The sequence below is a fragment of the Pygoscelis adeliae genome, unplaced genomic scaffold (assembly GCF_000699105.1).
Source record: "Pygoscelis adeliae isolate BGI_AS28 unplaced genomic scaffold, ASM69910v1 Scaffold286, whole genome shotgun sequence".
NCBI classification, from domain to species: Eukaryota; Metazoa; Chordata; class Aves; order Sphenisciformes; family Spheniscidae; genus Pygoscelis; species Pygoscelis adeliae.
In genome coordinates this window covers 1830869-1845213 of record NW_008825076.1, presented here as the reverse complement: position 1 = coordinate 1845213, position 14345 = coordinate 1830869, and the positions used below count along the sequence as shown (strand labels likewise).

The 14345-nt window shown below is 44.8% G+C and overlaps 1 protein-coding gene across 2 annotated transcripts in view; it reads right to left on the bottom strand.

Moving 5' to 3' along the window:
* Window positions 1-290: 290 nt before the first annotated feature.
* Window positions 291-14345, bottom strand: part of LOC103919263 (somatomedin-B and thrombospondin type-1 domain-containing protein-like) — a 44229-nt gene continuing 30174 nt past the window's right edge. The window contains exons 4-6 of one of the 2 annotated variants that reach the window (XM_009326743.1): window positions 14186-14264; window positions 12198-12374; window positions 291-431 (exon numbers count right to left, since the gene is read on the bottom strand). In XM_009326743.1, coding sequence (XP_009325018.1) covers window positions 383-431; window positions 12198-12374; window positions 14186-14264 — 305 coding nt within the window. In that variant the 3' untranslated portion in view covers window positions 291-382. Of the gene's footprint in view, window positions 432-6452; window positions 7417-12197; window positions 12375-14185; window positions 14265-14345 lie in introns of those variants that run through there. The other variant, XM_009326742.1, reaches the window with a different exon arrangement.

Sequence of the window (14345 nt, the reverse complement as noted above, 5' to 3'; positions counted from 1 at the left end):
GATCGGCCTCTGTGTTCTCTGAGTCTATAGTATTTTCAAAGAAAATGCTCATATAAGGAAGCAGTGTAAGTGGGTAATGAAGACGCAGTGATGCACACAAGGGCACGGCTAGGGCTGGCTGCGCTAGCATGTGTACTTACTTCTCTGTTTTGATGTTTGCTGTTTGACGGCAAAAGCTTAACAAGTTTTTGGAAGCTGAGATGTTTATGTTCACCAGGTCCTGCAGTTCACACTCCACTCTTCTGTAGCAGAAGGTGGAAATTTTGCAGATTCTTTTCCATGACTTTTTTTTCCCCTGCTTTTTTCTTATCAACCCGTGTCTCACAGGGTAGTAGTCTGCCAGGGAGGTTTTCTCTGGCCCGTCAATAACTCCCTGGCCCTGTCAGGGCAGAGGGGTGGTTTCACATGTCTCTCCCAGCAGCCAGGCACCTCTGAAGACAAGAACAAAAAAAAAATCGTGTCTTACATCAGAAGCGTTAATATTTCATAGACCCATGCTGGTAGCAGCCATATGGCTATAAAGGGTCATTTTGTGCAGAGAAGACTGCAACTCATTTTGGCAACCTCCCAGCTGATGATAATTTCATTTCTAGGGGAACCTACTTCTGCATAAAGCCCTGATATTTCCCCCACTGCCCAGAGTGCTCTCCCTTTCTCACAACACAGCTCCTTTCCCATTTGTTTAGTTGTTAGAGGCAAAAAGGGGCAGCGTTACACTGCATTTGTCCCCCCTGCATACAAGCGTGCTGCCCTGGGTGGTGGCTGCGCTCCGGGGGCTTGTGTGCTTGTGTCTTCTGGGGTTGGCTGTCAGTCCTCAGTACATGCTGTAACTAAGACTTTCCAGCCTAGCCAGCATAATAAACAGTGGTGCTTTTCTTGGAAATATTTAAGCTTTTTTCCTGCCTTAGAAAAATGAGTGACTTATGACTTTGTTCCTAAATTGGGCAGATGACATTAACATTCAGAGTGCAGCACGCAGAGGAGCTCAGCACACAAACCCATGTACCTGTCAGGATTCACCCTAAATAGACAAACCGAGGAGGAAAAGCCAAGCAGGACACAAGCTCCACGGCCATGGGATTTCATAACTACACGTGATCGGCTCTTTCCACCAGTGATTACAGGCTGTGTTTTCACACTCCCGTGCCCAAACGAGCACAGTCAATGCGCCCAGCAGGGAGCTGAGGGGGAGAGGTGGGTGAGGTAGCTCACATTGTGCCTGAGCATCGTTTGTGAAACTACTTACTCATATCCCCTTGAATTGAAACAGAGCTTTAAGCTACCCTCATTGTTAAAGCATTTCAGGGATCTGCTTCCATATTGCATCCAGCTGCTAGACAGAGTTAAAACAGAGAGAGGAAAAAGAACAGTGTCCTGTTGTCATGTCGGAGAAACCCAGTTTCTCCAGCTAGTATCCTTCTAACACAATTGACGACTGTTTCCTGGAGATGCTCTCCTACATCCCACCATTTGTCCCAGCAGCCAGGATGCAGAATTGGGTCACGGGTGCTGCTTCAGGGGAGCCCGCCACAGATGTAGACACACTTGCACTCAGAGGGGGAAGGTGTCCAGCTGCATTTTGTGCTCTCAAACAGGAGCTCTGAGCGTTCACAGATCAGGCTTAGCTTGTGGGTGAGCAGAAAGGCACAGGGTTAGGCAAGCCAGAGCAGCATCGGCTTTCACTGCCAGCAGAATGGGCCGAGCAACTCCCATTTTTCAGACAGCCTCTGCTCCACCTGCTAATGGCTGAAATAGCATGCAAGGAATAAATCGAGAATTGGTTAATTGGTCTGAGGATTGTTATGAAAGTGGAGGAAGGTGAAAGCCCACTAGTGCTGGCATCACCCTACAACACCCTTCCAGTAATTCAAAAGCACACAATTAGTAGTATGGAAAGGCCACAACAGAGCTCAAGTAAAACAAGTTCTGAGCACAGCAAGTAACAGCAAGAAAACAATGCACAGACCCAGAGCGATGCTGACCTCTGCACAGGGATCAGCTCTTCAGCCCTGAGGATTAGGGAATGGTGATAAAAAGAAACCTTGCACATCCTTTCCAGAATGGACCAGGGTCTGGAACACATGGCTTTGGGGGAGCGTGGGGTCACACACTGTGCCTGAACTCATGAAAAAAGGGTAATATTGTGCTATAAACTGCACCATGGTTCCAGCTTTCTCCCTTTCCAATACACATTTAACAGGTTTACAAGATGCAGCCAAGCACCTCCTGTCCTGAATGTGTGTCTAGGTCCCACTAGTGTTGTGTACATGTGTCATGGGACGAGAGCAACTGTGGATACCACAGAGCAGCAGTCTGGAGACCCTGCATAACCCTGTGGATTTAAAAAGGTGGTGATTCGCAGAATACATAGAACAGCCTTTGTAAGTGAATGTATTTCACCCAGCTTGAGAATGGGAGAACCACAGTGTTTAAAAAAGAAAAAAAAAAAAAAAGTCTCTTGCTAATATTTTGTTTTGTGGTTTTAAGCTGCAGGAGACATATTTAGAGAACAGAATAATCTCTGCTGGTTCAGACTCTCCTCTCCTTTCTCACCTCTACTCCTCCACTTGCATTATCACGACTATCACCAAGCACCTAATTTTATAATTGGAAAGGACTTCAGAAAAAACTTCATTAAAAAAAAAAAAAAGAAAAAAGGAGTCAGTGATCTTAATATTTAAATACTCAAAATACCCAAAATGAAGGATTAAAAAAAATTAGGTTTGAAAAGCTAAAGATAACAGAACAGCCTTATTTATGGAGAAGCATTGCTTCTGTTCGAGTAGAATGTGCTCAACTCCTCTGGCCACTGAGCAAAAGAAAAAAGAAGTTTGCCTTTAGAGCAACAAGGGTATTTAAGAAAATTACATTTTTTGTTGTTCTTTTTCTTTACCTTTGGCTCCTGAGCTTTCTGGGCACATTTTAAAATCTTTTTTCCAAATGCCTAAGTGTTTTTTCCTTTAAAAAGGAAGCAGATCCTTACACATTCAGATGACTGCAGAAGCTGAGACACACATATCATGACACTCAGGGAGCTGATAGGCCTAATGAAGATCCCATGGTGAAAAATGGTCTTTTACCACCTTCTATTTTGAACGTGGAAGAAAACTGGTTGAATCACAGGCTGGATGCTACAGGGTTAGGGGAAAGAAAAGCAGAATTCTCCCAGGGCCTCCCTCTCTCTCCATCCCATGACGATGAAAGATTTCTCTACAACAGAGAAAATCACATGGCTCCTTCAACAATCGTCTTCAGCGGTTTGTAAAGTGGCCTGGATTTTTGCTTGGCTTTTCACCATTAAAAATTGAGATCCTCAGCTGGAGAGCAGAGGGAAGTGTAGGAACATCAGTCGAGCTTAATTTTCCTTTTACATAAATCCAGCTCGCTGGCGCTTTGGCTTTATTTGCTCTTCCTTTCATCTGGAGCCAGGCTGGTGCCTAGAAGGTGGAACTGTGTGTGCACAACTGGCAGTTCCTCATTATCGGTGCCCAACAGGATGATTTATGGGAGATGAGGACTAAGCTCCTGGCTTCATGTACTTGCCGTGGGAGGTGTTCTCCTGTTGATACCCAATGGTGAAAGGTTTTTAGCGTTGTCATGGGAACGGCTGTCATCTTCAGTGAACAGCCTCTCCTCAACGCGAGGCTGCCTTGCTTGTTTACTGTACCAAGCCATTTTTCAGGAATATTTTGCCTTGGATTTCTATTAGTCTTATCTTTCCCAAAACCCAGGCTGTAGAAATTATGGACATTATTATGATGGACGATGATAAAGTCCCTAGAGGGAAACATGCAGGACCCAGTACGTGTCTACATCATGAGCTAATCTTTATTTGCAGGAGAAGTGATCTGACAGCTTCATTATCTTCTACTTAAAAAGCTCACTCTTGCTCGCTCACTCTCACACACACTTGCATGTCTCATTCCTTCCCCCAGGAATTTACCAACAGGATTTCTTTGTACAGTTACCCAAGGTGTGGAGGTGAAGCCAGCACACCGCACCACCTTTTTTAGGATGCGCCGGTGCACTGAGACATTTGCAATGTCTTGTTTCATCAAGTGACATAGCCTGTGTAGAAATATAGCTGCTGTGAGGGTCCCTCAGGGGCTAAATTTTTCATACTCCTGCATCCTCAGGCTACGGTGACAGAAGCAAAAGACTGGAAGTCCTACCATGCCACCATCGGCAGCTCTTGTTAGGACCTCATGTTATCAGCTCTCAGGGATGAGGCAGCAGCAAAGAAAACCCTGACCAACAAGTCATTGGCCGTAGGAACAGACTATTTTGTGATCACTAATTTAGTATCACATCTGTTTCACAAGCAGGACCCAAAAGAGAACACTATTGATAAATAAATAATTTTGGTCAATTAAAATGATGATTTTTTTCTCCAATACTTTCCTCAAAACAGAAATTTGAAAACAATGAGGGGGTTGAATGAAATAATTTGTTTGACTCAGATTGTTTCAATCTTGAAATAAAATTCCAAAATCAAAGATCAAAACACTTCACTTAGGAGGTAGAAAAACATTTCACCACTTCTAAATCCCCCTCTTTCCTCTTTCTCCATCTATGAGGACTAATCATCAAATGTGGCATGAATTCACAAGCAGTTTCGGTCAATCTAAAATGCATTTTAGCAAACTTACTGTGAGCCTCCAAAAAATATAATCAAGCCCAGATTCTGTAGTGACCTGACCCAGAATACTCAGTTTCTGAGAAGCCTATCCTCAAACTTCTCAACTCTCCACAGCTACCTTCACTCACCTAAGAGACTGATTCTGCAAACTTCCTACACATCAAACTTATATTGAAACTGGCTAGAGTTTCCTACAGTTTCTGCCAGAATAGGACGAAGTATTATCAAAAGAACCTCTCTTAAGGCTCACTTATTCTCAAGAGACTGAAGCAGGAGGGTAGTCTTCTATTTTCAACAAGGGCTGGGGTCAGGGAGGGTGTTTCACACCATTTACTCATGGCAGATGCCAATCACCATTTCCTGAAAGGGTCACAATAAAACAGATTAATGTCAGGACTAAATATTTGACAGCAAGTACTATGATAATCTCCTACACACAAATATAGTACAGCTAATGCTTAAGTACCCGGTAAATTAAAGGGATTGCAATTAAGGTGCTTTAAGGTGCCACATTGTTTCATTGATTAGAATAAAAGCTTTTCCCACATGGCACTATCATTTATAACTCTGCGATACAATCTTTTCCTACCCAGCTGGCTCTGATGTTGTAGGAGAGGGGCATTGGGGTGAACACAACTTTTGGAAGACTAAGTTTTTTAAGCATTATGAAGCAAAAATTGCATCCTTTATAGCTTCAGCGCAAAAATTGCATCCTTTATAGCTTCAGTACTCAATTCTGAAAGCATCTGATAAGTGCAGGGATTCATGTTTTCAAAAGTTTGGGTAGATTTTGAAAATGAAAAATGTTTCCAATAGCTGGCTGCATTCTGCTCCTGAAATAACCAGCCGCCTCTTTACGGTCCTGTGGCCCAATACAGGGCTTCTGCAGGACAAAGAAAACCTTCCAATGACTAAATGCCACTATGATTACATATCTCCACCAAGAAGCAGAAACTGGCTTCCACCTTGATAGAAATTCCTCAGTGCAAAAGCCGAAATTATGTACTCTAGTTATTTATTCCCAAGCCATCCCTCAGAGGATCGCATCCCTCTGCTCACAAACCAGTGAGCGCTCCTGAGCAGGCCACAAGTTAGTTACAGATTATCTCAGACAGCAAAGCACAAGTCTTTTTTTTTTTTTTCCTCCTTTTTTTTTTTTTTTAAATCTTGCTACTCTGGGATGAGATCACCCCACTGTGAGTCATTAATCCACAGAGAGAGCTTGTAACATACAATAAAAAGCAGAGCCTTGCTCTCAAATCCCTACTGTACTGGCCAAGAGGCATCACGCGCTTTCAGGCCCGTCAGTGCCGTACTACACATATTCCTCTAAGCATCTCAAGCACGTATCTGCAGTGCCCTTTAATATTTTCATGAAGGACCCTCAATATGGTCACTAGATGGGTTTCATGATCCAAATCTAGACTAGAGTCGGACTTGAGCATTAAAACTCTCTTCTGGAGCCACCCCCAGCCACTCATCTGGGTTTTGACAAATTTAATTACCTAGACACTCGTCACTGCAGTGCTCTGCCACAAAGTGCAAGTCCTTGCTGTAATTTTATTTAAGCAGATTCAGAACTATGGTATATTAAAAGAAGTATCACATCCATTTCTGCATAGTGGTAGGTCATGGTGCTGGACTTCCACCTGTAAATCCTGAGTAGAATTGGACAGCAGCGACTTTTCCTCCAGTCTTGCCTGCTGGAGCAGAGGAGTCAGAGGCAAGATTGGCTGGAACAAATTAGGCAGGTTCAGGCACTAAAGATGGCACAACACAGATTAATCAATAGACACACACTGGGAGAACGTCTCCAGACTCCTTTATTTTCATTTATAGAAAAGTATGAATATAAATCCAGCAGAATATAAAAAAATATTTCAAATATTTTCCAGTCAAAAATACAAGGCTATAGCTAGCCCTCCTGATACAGCTGGGATGACTTCCTATTTAGAGTCCCAGGACTGCACTGCCTTTTTGGGCAACTTGGAGATGCTCCTTGAAACCTGAAGTCCAAGGGCCCATTTATCCCTGGTACCTTCTATTCTCACAGATTTGAACAGGCTCATTTCTACGTTTTACCTTTATCTCAGCAGCGCAAGATCCACCCTCTGTAAGACTGAGGATCAATATGAAATGATGAGACCAGGGAGGGTGAAAACAAAAGGAAAAGATATATAAGCACAAGCAGAAAGCATCCACAAAGAAGTGCCATTGCCATGAAAAGAAGGCACTTGAGTTAATTTATTTTGTATTATTGATTCTTCATTGAGATTTTGGAAAAATAATAATTAAACCTGGGTTCATATGGCCTTTTTTGTCTGATTTCTTATTTGGTGAATTCTCATTCCTCTCAAGAAAGGGGGAATTTGCAAGAAGCCATCAGGGTCAGACAGGCCTCTCAGGCAGAAGAGGCAGCAGGACTGGATGTGGTGCAGAAAGAAAATGGTATTTCACAGTCAGCCTGATTTCTTTGGAAATCAAGGAGTACACACGGACAGAGAGGATTGAGGATGCCCCAGTGCAGACAGCAACCTCTTGAAATTAAGTGGCATAGCCTCTGGAGAAGTCATTGTTTTGGTTGTGGTTACTACTGCTGCCGCACGTTTGTGCCAGACAAGCTATCACAGCGCTCGCTTGCTGGGACTGTCAGGAGAAGTTAGATGAACAAGAAGCTGTGAACAGAAGGACAGGAGCAAGTGTCCAGCTGGCGAATTCTCTTCCAGGTTCCCTTGCATCGAGGGTTCCCTACTGCCTGCCAGTGCAACAGCTGATTCCTGAAACACAGTCATAACAGGGAGAAAGTTAATGTGCTGCACCTCTGCTGCAGGGAAGTCACTTGTACAGTGAGGGCTTAAATCACCCAGTAAATGCCATTTAGTTTGCTAATATCGATTTTCACTCCACGGACCCAATTCTGCCTTTCTAACACTGTAAAGAAGAAGCGACCACAGTGACCCCCATAGGATTATAATACTGTGAAGTAAAGCCACAGTCAGCCAGGAACACTGGACTGGAAGAACCCAGAGCAGCACATACTGTAGATGTTAAGTCCAAAAGGATTCACAGAAACATTCCCTCGGGGCGCCCAGCATTGCATGCAACAACTCAGGAAGCACACCCACATCCCCATAACTCCTGTACTGAAACACCTGACAGGTTGCAAAGTGGGCAAAACACCTCTTTCCCCATTTTTCTTTATAACACCATGCTCCCTCTCAGCAGGCAGAGCTCTATGGCCACCCATAGCCATCAAGATGCTGACTAAGTACCAAGCACGCAATACACAGCACATGTCTGTGTGAGCAGGTGCAGGGACATGGGCATCTCTGGATAACCACGTTAGTGGAACACCTGCCTAAGCTTTTCTGCCTTGCTAAGAGCTACACGCTAACACGGCTCCTGGATGGCAGCTGGCTCGAGGTACCAGGCCCACAAGTGTTGGAACAAGGTTGCTTACAGGCCTCAAGTAGAGGACAAAAAACCAACAACCCCTTTTCTCCCAGGCAGTCCATCAATACATTGACCAGAACCAGAGAAATATCCTATTAAAACAACCAAGCAAATCCACAGGCCATTTTTCACAGTCAGTGGCTGCACACGCAACACTGGTCTAGAAGCCACAGAAACTGAAATTTTGCTATAGCACTGTGCTCCTTCCCAGATTTTAGCATTTAGTGGTTTAAGGGAATCCTTCACATCAGTGTGTCCCAGTTCTGACCTTTGGAGAAGTACAAATACCACATTAGATCAACACTTGTCCTGTGCAGAAAGCTGCCCACAGAAAAGCCCAACAGACCCCTAACTTCTGCTTGTTTTATAGTTCTGTGGAAACTGGAATTATTGCTCTAGCTCCACAAAGATAACCCTGGCCTCAGTTTAATGAGATGTCATGCTCCAGAGCAGGGTTTTATGCATCACACGTGGTTGGAAAAGGCTCACTGTATTTTTCTTTTGGCTTGGGGTCATTTCAAAATACCAGAATCTGCACAGGGAGGATTAAGATCCCAGATAAAGCAGGCTGCGCACAGAGCAGTCCCATACCCTTCAATACTCTGGGCTGCAGCTTTACCTTTAAAAGGCTTTGCTCCTTAAACACATAAGCTAAATTTGCTTACTCTCATCTCGCTGGTGGGGAAGGCAAATACTGACTTTGCTATAAATCAAGTCCATCCATCCTCTCTCTCCCTCCGCCCCATGAGCATGGGCATAAACTGCTGCAGTCTGGACATTTATGGGCTACAACTGCCACATCTTGCTCCACATGATGAAGAGCAGCTGATCCTCCTAGACACAGGCTGAGTAACAATTTCACAGATGTCAAGTCTGTGCTTGATTTGTAGATCTTTCAGAAGACGATCCAAAATTAACAGATCAATTTCCCGGCTCGATGCTCTGCCTTGTTTATCTTAAAACCTTCTAGAAGAAAGAAGCCAATGCAAGCTAGGTTATCCTAGCTATCCTCACCTGATGGCCACAGATCTGGCCATAAATCAAGGACTTTGGAAAACTTCCTGAGCTTGCATAACAGGGGTCAAAATGAACTAGCATCTTCTACGGAGTGGGAGACAGGTGGAAGGCACAGATAACAAGTATCTCTCTAACTTGAAGCATTTACAAGCCAGACTACACTTAGACACAAGAAGATAATTAGGAAACACTCATCAAAATATACCAGCATTGCTGAGTTTATTTTAAGCTCTGTCAGATGTTGTCCTTCCTGAGAGTCACTCGGAACAATATCTTGGGGAACTAAACGCTGGCACAGGCTGCCGAACTGACAGGGTGAGAAGCAAAGCGCAGGCACGGCATGGGTGGGACAGCAGCAGCCATGCGTGCTTCCCCGCACAGCCCCAGCCAGCAGCCCCAGAGACCCAGGCCAGCACGCGATGGCACAGATCAGCCGGCATAACCACCGCTCTGAGGTTACCACAAACCGTCCACATCAACAACCCCTGGCAGAGTTACACCAGCAAAAATTCAAAATGAGGGTGAACTGAGTATACAGCCAGAGACTTGTGAGCAGATCTAGGCAAACTCAATAAATGCTGCATCCTAGGCTTCGGCATCAGCTTTGGCCTCCCACCATCCTCTATCTCAGGGCAGCAGTTGCTTTCTCATCTTCTTCGACCTTTCTTTACAAGCATCACACATTTATGCCCTCCACATCTGGCCAGCAAATCCCAGCCTGAGGAGCTCACCACACGACCCCCTCAGAGCGCTGCTCCCTTGCAGGACTGCATGCTCAGATACGGCCGCTTACTCTAACAGAAGGCAGAAGCCTTTTCACAGACATTTCCCTCACCCCATTCAATGTCTGTCCCCACCAACAGTCCAATTTATTCTCAGAGATCACGGAGGCCAGTTTTTTCCTCCATGCAACCTGGTAAAAAAAGTGTATTATTTCTGGAAACAAATTAGGGGATAGCTCTGTTCATATAAAGAACACCTATAGTAAATACTTGCACTTGAGATGTTGATATCAAGAAAATCAAGCAAGATACCCAGCCCTGGACAACAGTCTCCTTGACCCACCACTGTAAGGTCAAATAGTGATAAAGAACACCAGACCATGCCCTGGAGGTTACCTATCTAGGGGATACGTGGGAGTTATCTAAAAGATCCATGTGAAATGTAAGGGAGGCTTCACACACACACACAGAGGATGAGGAAGCTGCAGACCAGGGACATCTTTCATGTTCCACCTGTCAGTCACACATTTATCTTTGACAAAGCTGCCCAGCACTGCCAGTTCAAGGAGGCTTAAAGTACATCTCCATTGCCTTTTGTAGATAGGAGCTTTGTCCACTGCTCAGGCCAGCCCAGGCCAGCCCTGCCTGTCCTCCAAGCCTATGTTACTACCGTGGCAATGAACCCAAGCGAACACACGCAGTACCTCAGCTGGGCACACACTGAGAGAGCTCATACCTGCCTAGAAAATGTCACAGACATGACTTCATTTGACATTATAGGCAGTAACACTGGAGGGGTAAAAGCTCACTGTGTTAAAAGTTGGCTTACCCTGCTGGGTCTCACATGCCTATAATGAAATGGACCGACCATCTTACAGCCCTCCAGCAAGACTCTGGGAACAATTTCTAGTCTCTGCTCAATTGGGATGGATTTAAACCATCTGCTGAGACATGGGCTGAGTGCTGACTTCAGTGAGCCAGTCACCATTCACCCCAACTCCATTATCGCTACCCCTCTCCAGCCATCAGCCTGCCAACACCTGACAATCAGATCATGATTCCTAAAGGACACAGTCACATTTTCTTTGTGCTTCCAGTCCACGTACAGAGCTGTTCACCAGATCAGGCGAATGAAAATGCTCCCCTCTTTTTGCAGCCCAATGAGGAAACGAATTCCTGAATCTATTTTTTATTTCGCTTAATCTGATGTTCCTGTCTGACTCCAGGACTCTGGAGTCTACAAAAACTCTACCATTTTATTAGCAAAATAACATTATTGTAAGCTTTTATATTCATTTACATGTTGGATGCAGGTAGGAGCTACTCCTGGCCACACCAGTTAAGACTTTTTTCTTCTTTATCTAAAAGCTTTTGGAACCTTTGTACAGGCAGGGAAGGAAAAGACTCTAATGTAACTTCCTCTTACTAAAAGCCTGAGAAAAACCCTGCCTAAAAAGGCCATTATTGGCAGTTTTGGTAGTGTGCTTGAGGCCTGACAATCCCAGTTTAGAGTTTCTAATTCAAATGAACCTGCTTATTTCAACATTTATGTAAGTTTTAAAAACACCCCTGCCCAGCACTGATGGGCAATGATTTTCTCAGGCAGGGCTGCTAACCAGTTTCAGAGGATGCCTTTAATAAACTAGCAACGGGGTTAAGAGTGTCAGGATAAAAGCAGTGGAGAAGCTGTGCCTCCAAGGACAACAGCAGAGGCTTGGGTGCCAGGACTCCTCTGTTGCCAGCTCTGCCACAGATGTGTTTCACAGCTTCAAGCCATTCCCTTTATCTTTGCTGGAGTCTGCCCAATTTGTACAATCTGGGTGGTCCCCATCCATCACCCCAAAGCTTCTTCAGCTTTCCAGGGAAAGGATGCTGAAAGTGCAAAGATTTAACAGTACTTCCATCCAACCTCAGGTGCCAGCACATACCCCAAGTCCCTATGCCAGCTGCCACTTGCCAGAAATACTCATAAAGGGTCACTTGTAGAAACAAAATCCCCAGTGCTTAAAAATCAGAAACAGATTTGGTTTTATTTGACATTTGACAGGACTGTTAACCTTAGAAGCACGGCTGGAGTGTCTTTAAAACAAAAAAACTCCACAACTATGTCACTTAAAAGTCAGTGAGATTTAGCAGACTAAGTGCAGGTACTCCCACACTTCAGTCCTGGCTCTGCCACTGGTTTAATGCGTGAGCTTCACCAGGTCATTTCATCTCTGCAAGAAACTCATGGTATGCAACAAAAAACAGTTAATATATGTAGAGTGCTCCAGAGAGCTGCATGCAGCACATTATGAAACTGGGACAAGCAGATCAAGGGAGAAGAATGAAAAATTCAACATGAAAACAAAAGCTAAAACTCTTACTTTTTGCTTCCACTGCCATCCCCGTAACAATGTAGACTTCTGGAATCTAAAGCCGGGTGCTGACACTCCACGCAGACAGTGTGGCCCTCCCTGAGATACTGCATCCAGTGAGTGTAGGAGTGGTGGCTGTGCAAGCAGCCCGGCGTGATGGCCACAAGCTGGAATTCAACACAGTACCTGCAGCCAAAATAACCAAGTAGGTTAGTTCAATAACCAGATTAGAGCCCTCCACAGGACTGGAAGACTAAACTGGGTGACCACAGATGGCTAATTAAGAAAACCAAAAAACAAACACACACACACCCCTCCCCCCCAAGGTCATAAAAACCAGAACATGTGGTGTACCTGCATTTTGACAAGGTTAGATAGGGAATAAAACTACTCTGCTGGTGTTTTCAACTGACATATCAAAAAATATCAGGTATTACCGGCATCTGTTTTTACAAATAGAGACACAGATTGGTCAAGCATTTGACTAAAGCCAAGAAAAACAACAGATGGGTCTTTTGATTCCAAGTCTGGTATCCATTTGCTGAACCACACTTTCTCTATCATCTACTCTCAGTTACTTATAATGGGTTTTGTAGAGCAACTTGCAACAGGAGCTAAGATTTGGTCTGTAAAGGGTTTCCTTGTTATGATCCCCCTCCTAAGAGACAGAGTGAGGTTGTCACATCTCAGTGGGAGGACTACTAGATTGACACAGCACTTCTGCCCTGCTCAGACTTTTCTGCACTTCTGATTTTAACCAAACCTGAGAGGAAAGCCCAAAAGAACAGGCCTTGCTTGGAGGGGAAAACCAAGGAAGTTCAGTAATCGCCTATAAACACAGCAGACAATTGGGTTCTAGTCTAGACTGGTTCTGTATCAGTCATCACGGGGATTTCCAAACACCTTCAAGTGGCACACTGAACCGTGCGAGCAGTTTGCTTCCTTGTCTTATCTGAAGGAAAGAAAGCAAGGATAAATACGCGTGCAATAGAGCTGTGCTCACATTTTTTAATTTTACAGGGAGAAGGCTCAACTAATGAGGAGTCCAAGGGAGGCTCAGTGTGAACAGATGCTCTTTCCTTCAGACACTTAAGTGAGGGGGATGGATGCACCCACACACTATGGAAATACTTACATGTACAACAGCATGTGGGGAGATAAATCAACAAGTGCATGGCTGCTTCATACTGCAAGAGCAGCTCTGGGAAACTCCACACAGTGTTTACAGGAATGGCAGCTCTTAACAAGAAACAGGCAAATCACCAGGGACTGCAATAAGACCCCCTGGAGAATAACTAGCTTTCAAAGCTGTGTACGAGGGGTTACAGGGTGGAAGATAACCTTTCCCATCAGCACTGTGTCGCTGCTAGTGATGACCCCAACTGGGAAAGAAGAGGACTGGGAAGGCTGATGCCAGCTCCCCTGTGTTTGAGGCACCAGCCCGGAGGTAGAGCAGCACACACAGAGATGGCTGTGTCTCAGAAGGTAAAATGCAACAGAGCTTTCTGCACAACCCTCCCTGTACTTGTGCTGTGCAACAGTGCTGCAGGGGAAAACAGGCACCTGTTACAGCCAAGGGGGGCTGAAATGGGAGAGGGATGTGCTTCCCATGCAATAAGATAGCAAACTCTGCCCCCTGAGAATTTACCCCATTTATGTAAAAAAAGTGCAAACTGCACCAGATTCCACATTAGGAAGAGCTGAAGTGAATGGTCTTTGGCTTTTTGATCACACAACCTTAAACAGCAGCGATGCCACAAACGAAGAGCTGAATTTCAGTCTTGTACTGGCCTTACATCAAGGCAGACCCACAATCTTCAGATGCACTGCAGATACTGCTGTCGTTGAGGGGAGAGCAGCACCCTGCTTTAGTGAAGTGCTGCCCTTCTGCTGGGAAACGTCAGTTATGATCAGCAAAAAGCTGGGCCCAAAACTGCAACCAGAGAGACGTTGAAGGTGGAATATGACTGAGCCCCTGTGCTGAGCCTCCAACTTACCCTGCTCTTTCATTGCCATCAGCTGCAGCTCTTTTTTTCCTCGCTTTTCCAAACCCTCCTGTTGTTATTAATGCTGGGACTGTGTATATCAAAGAGAGAGAGTACACAGCGTAAGTGGCAATACTGCACTAAGGCTGTTTATGTCTGCAACACAGTAAAG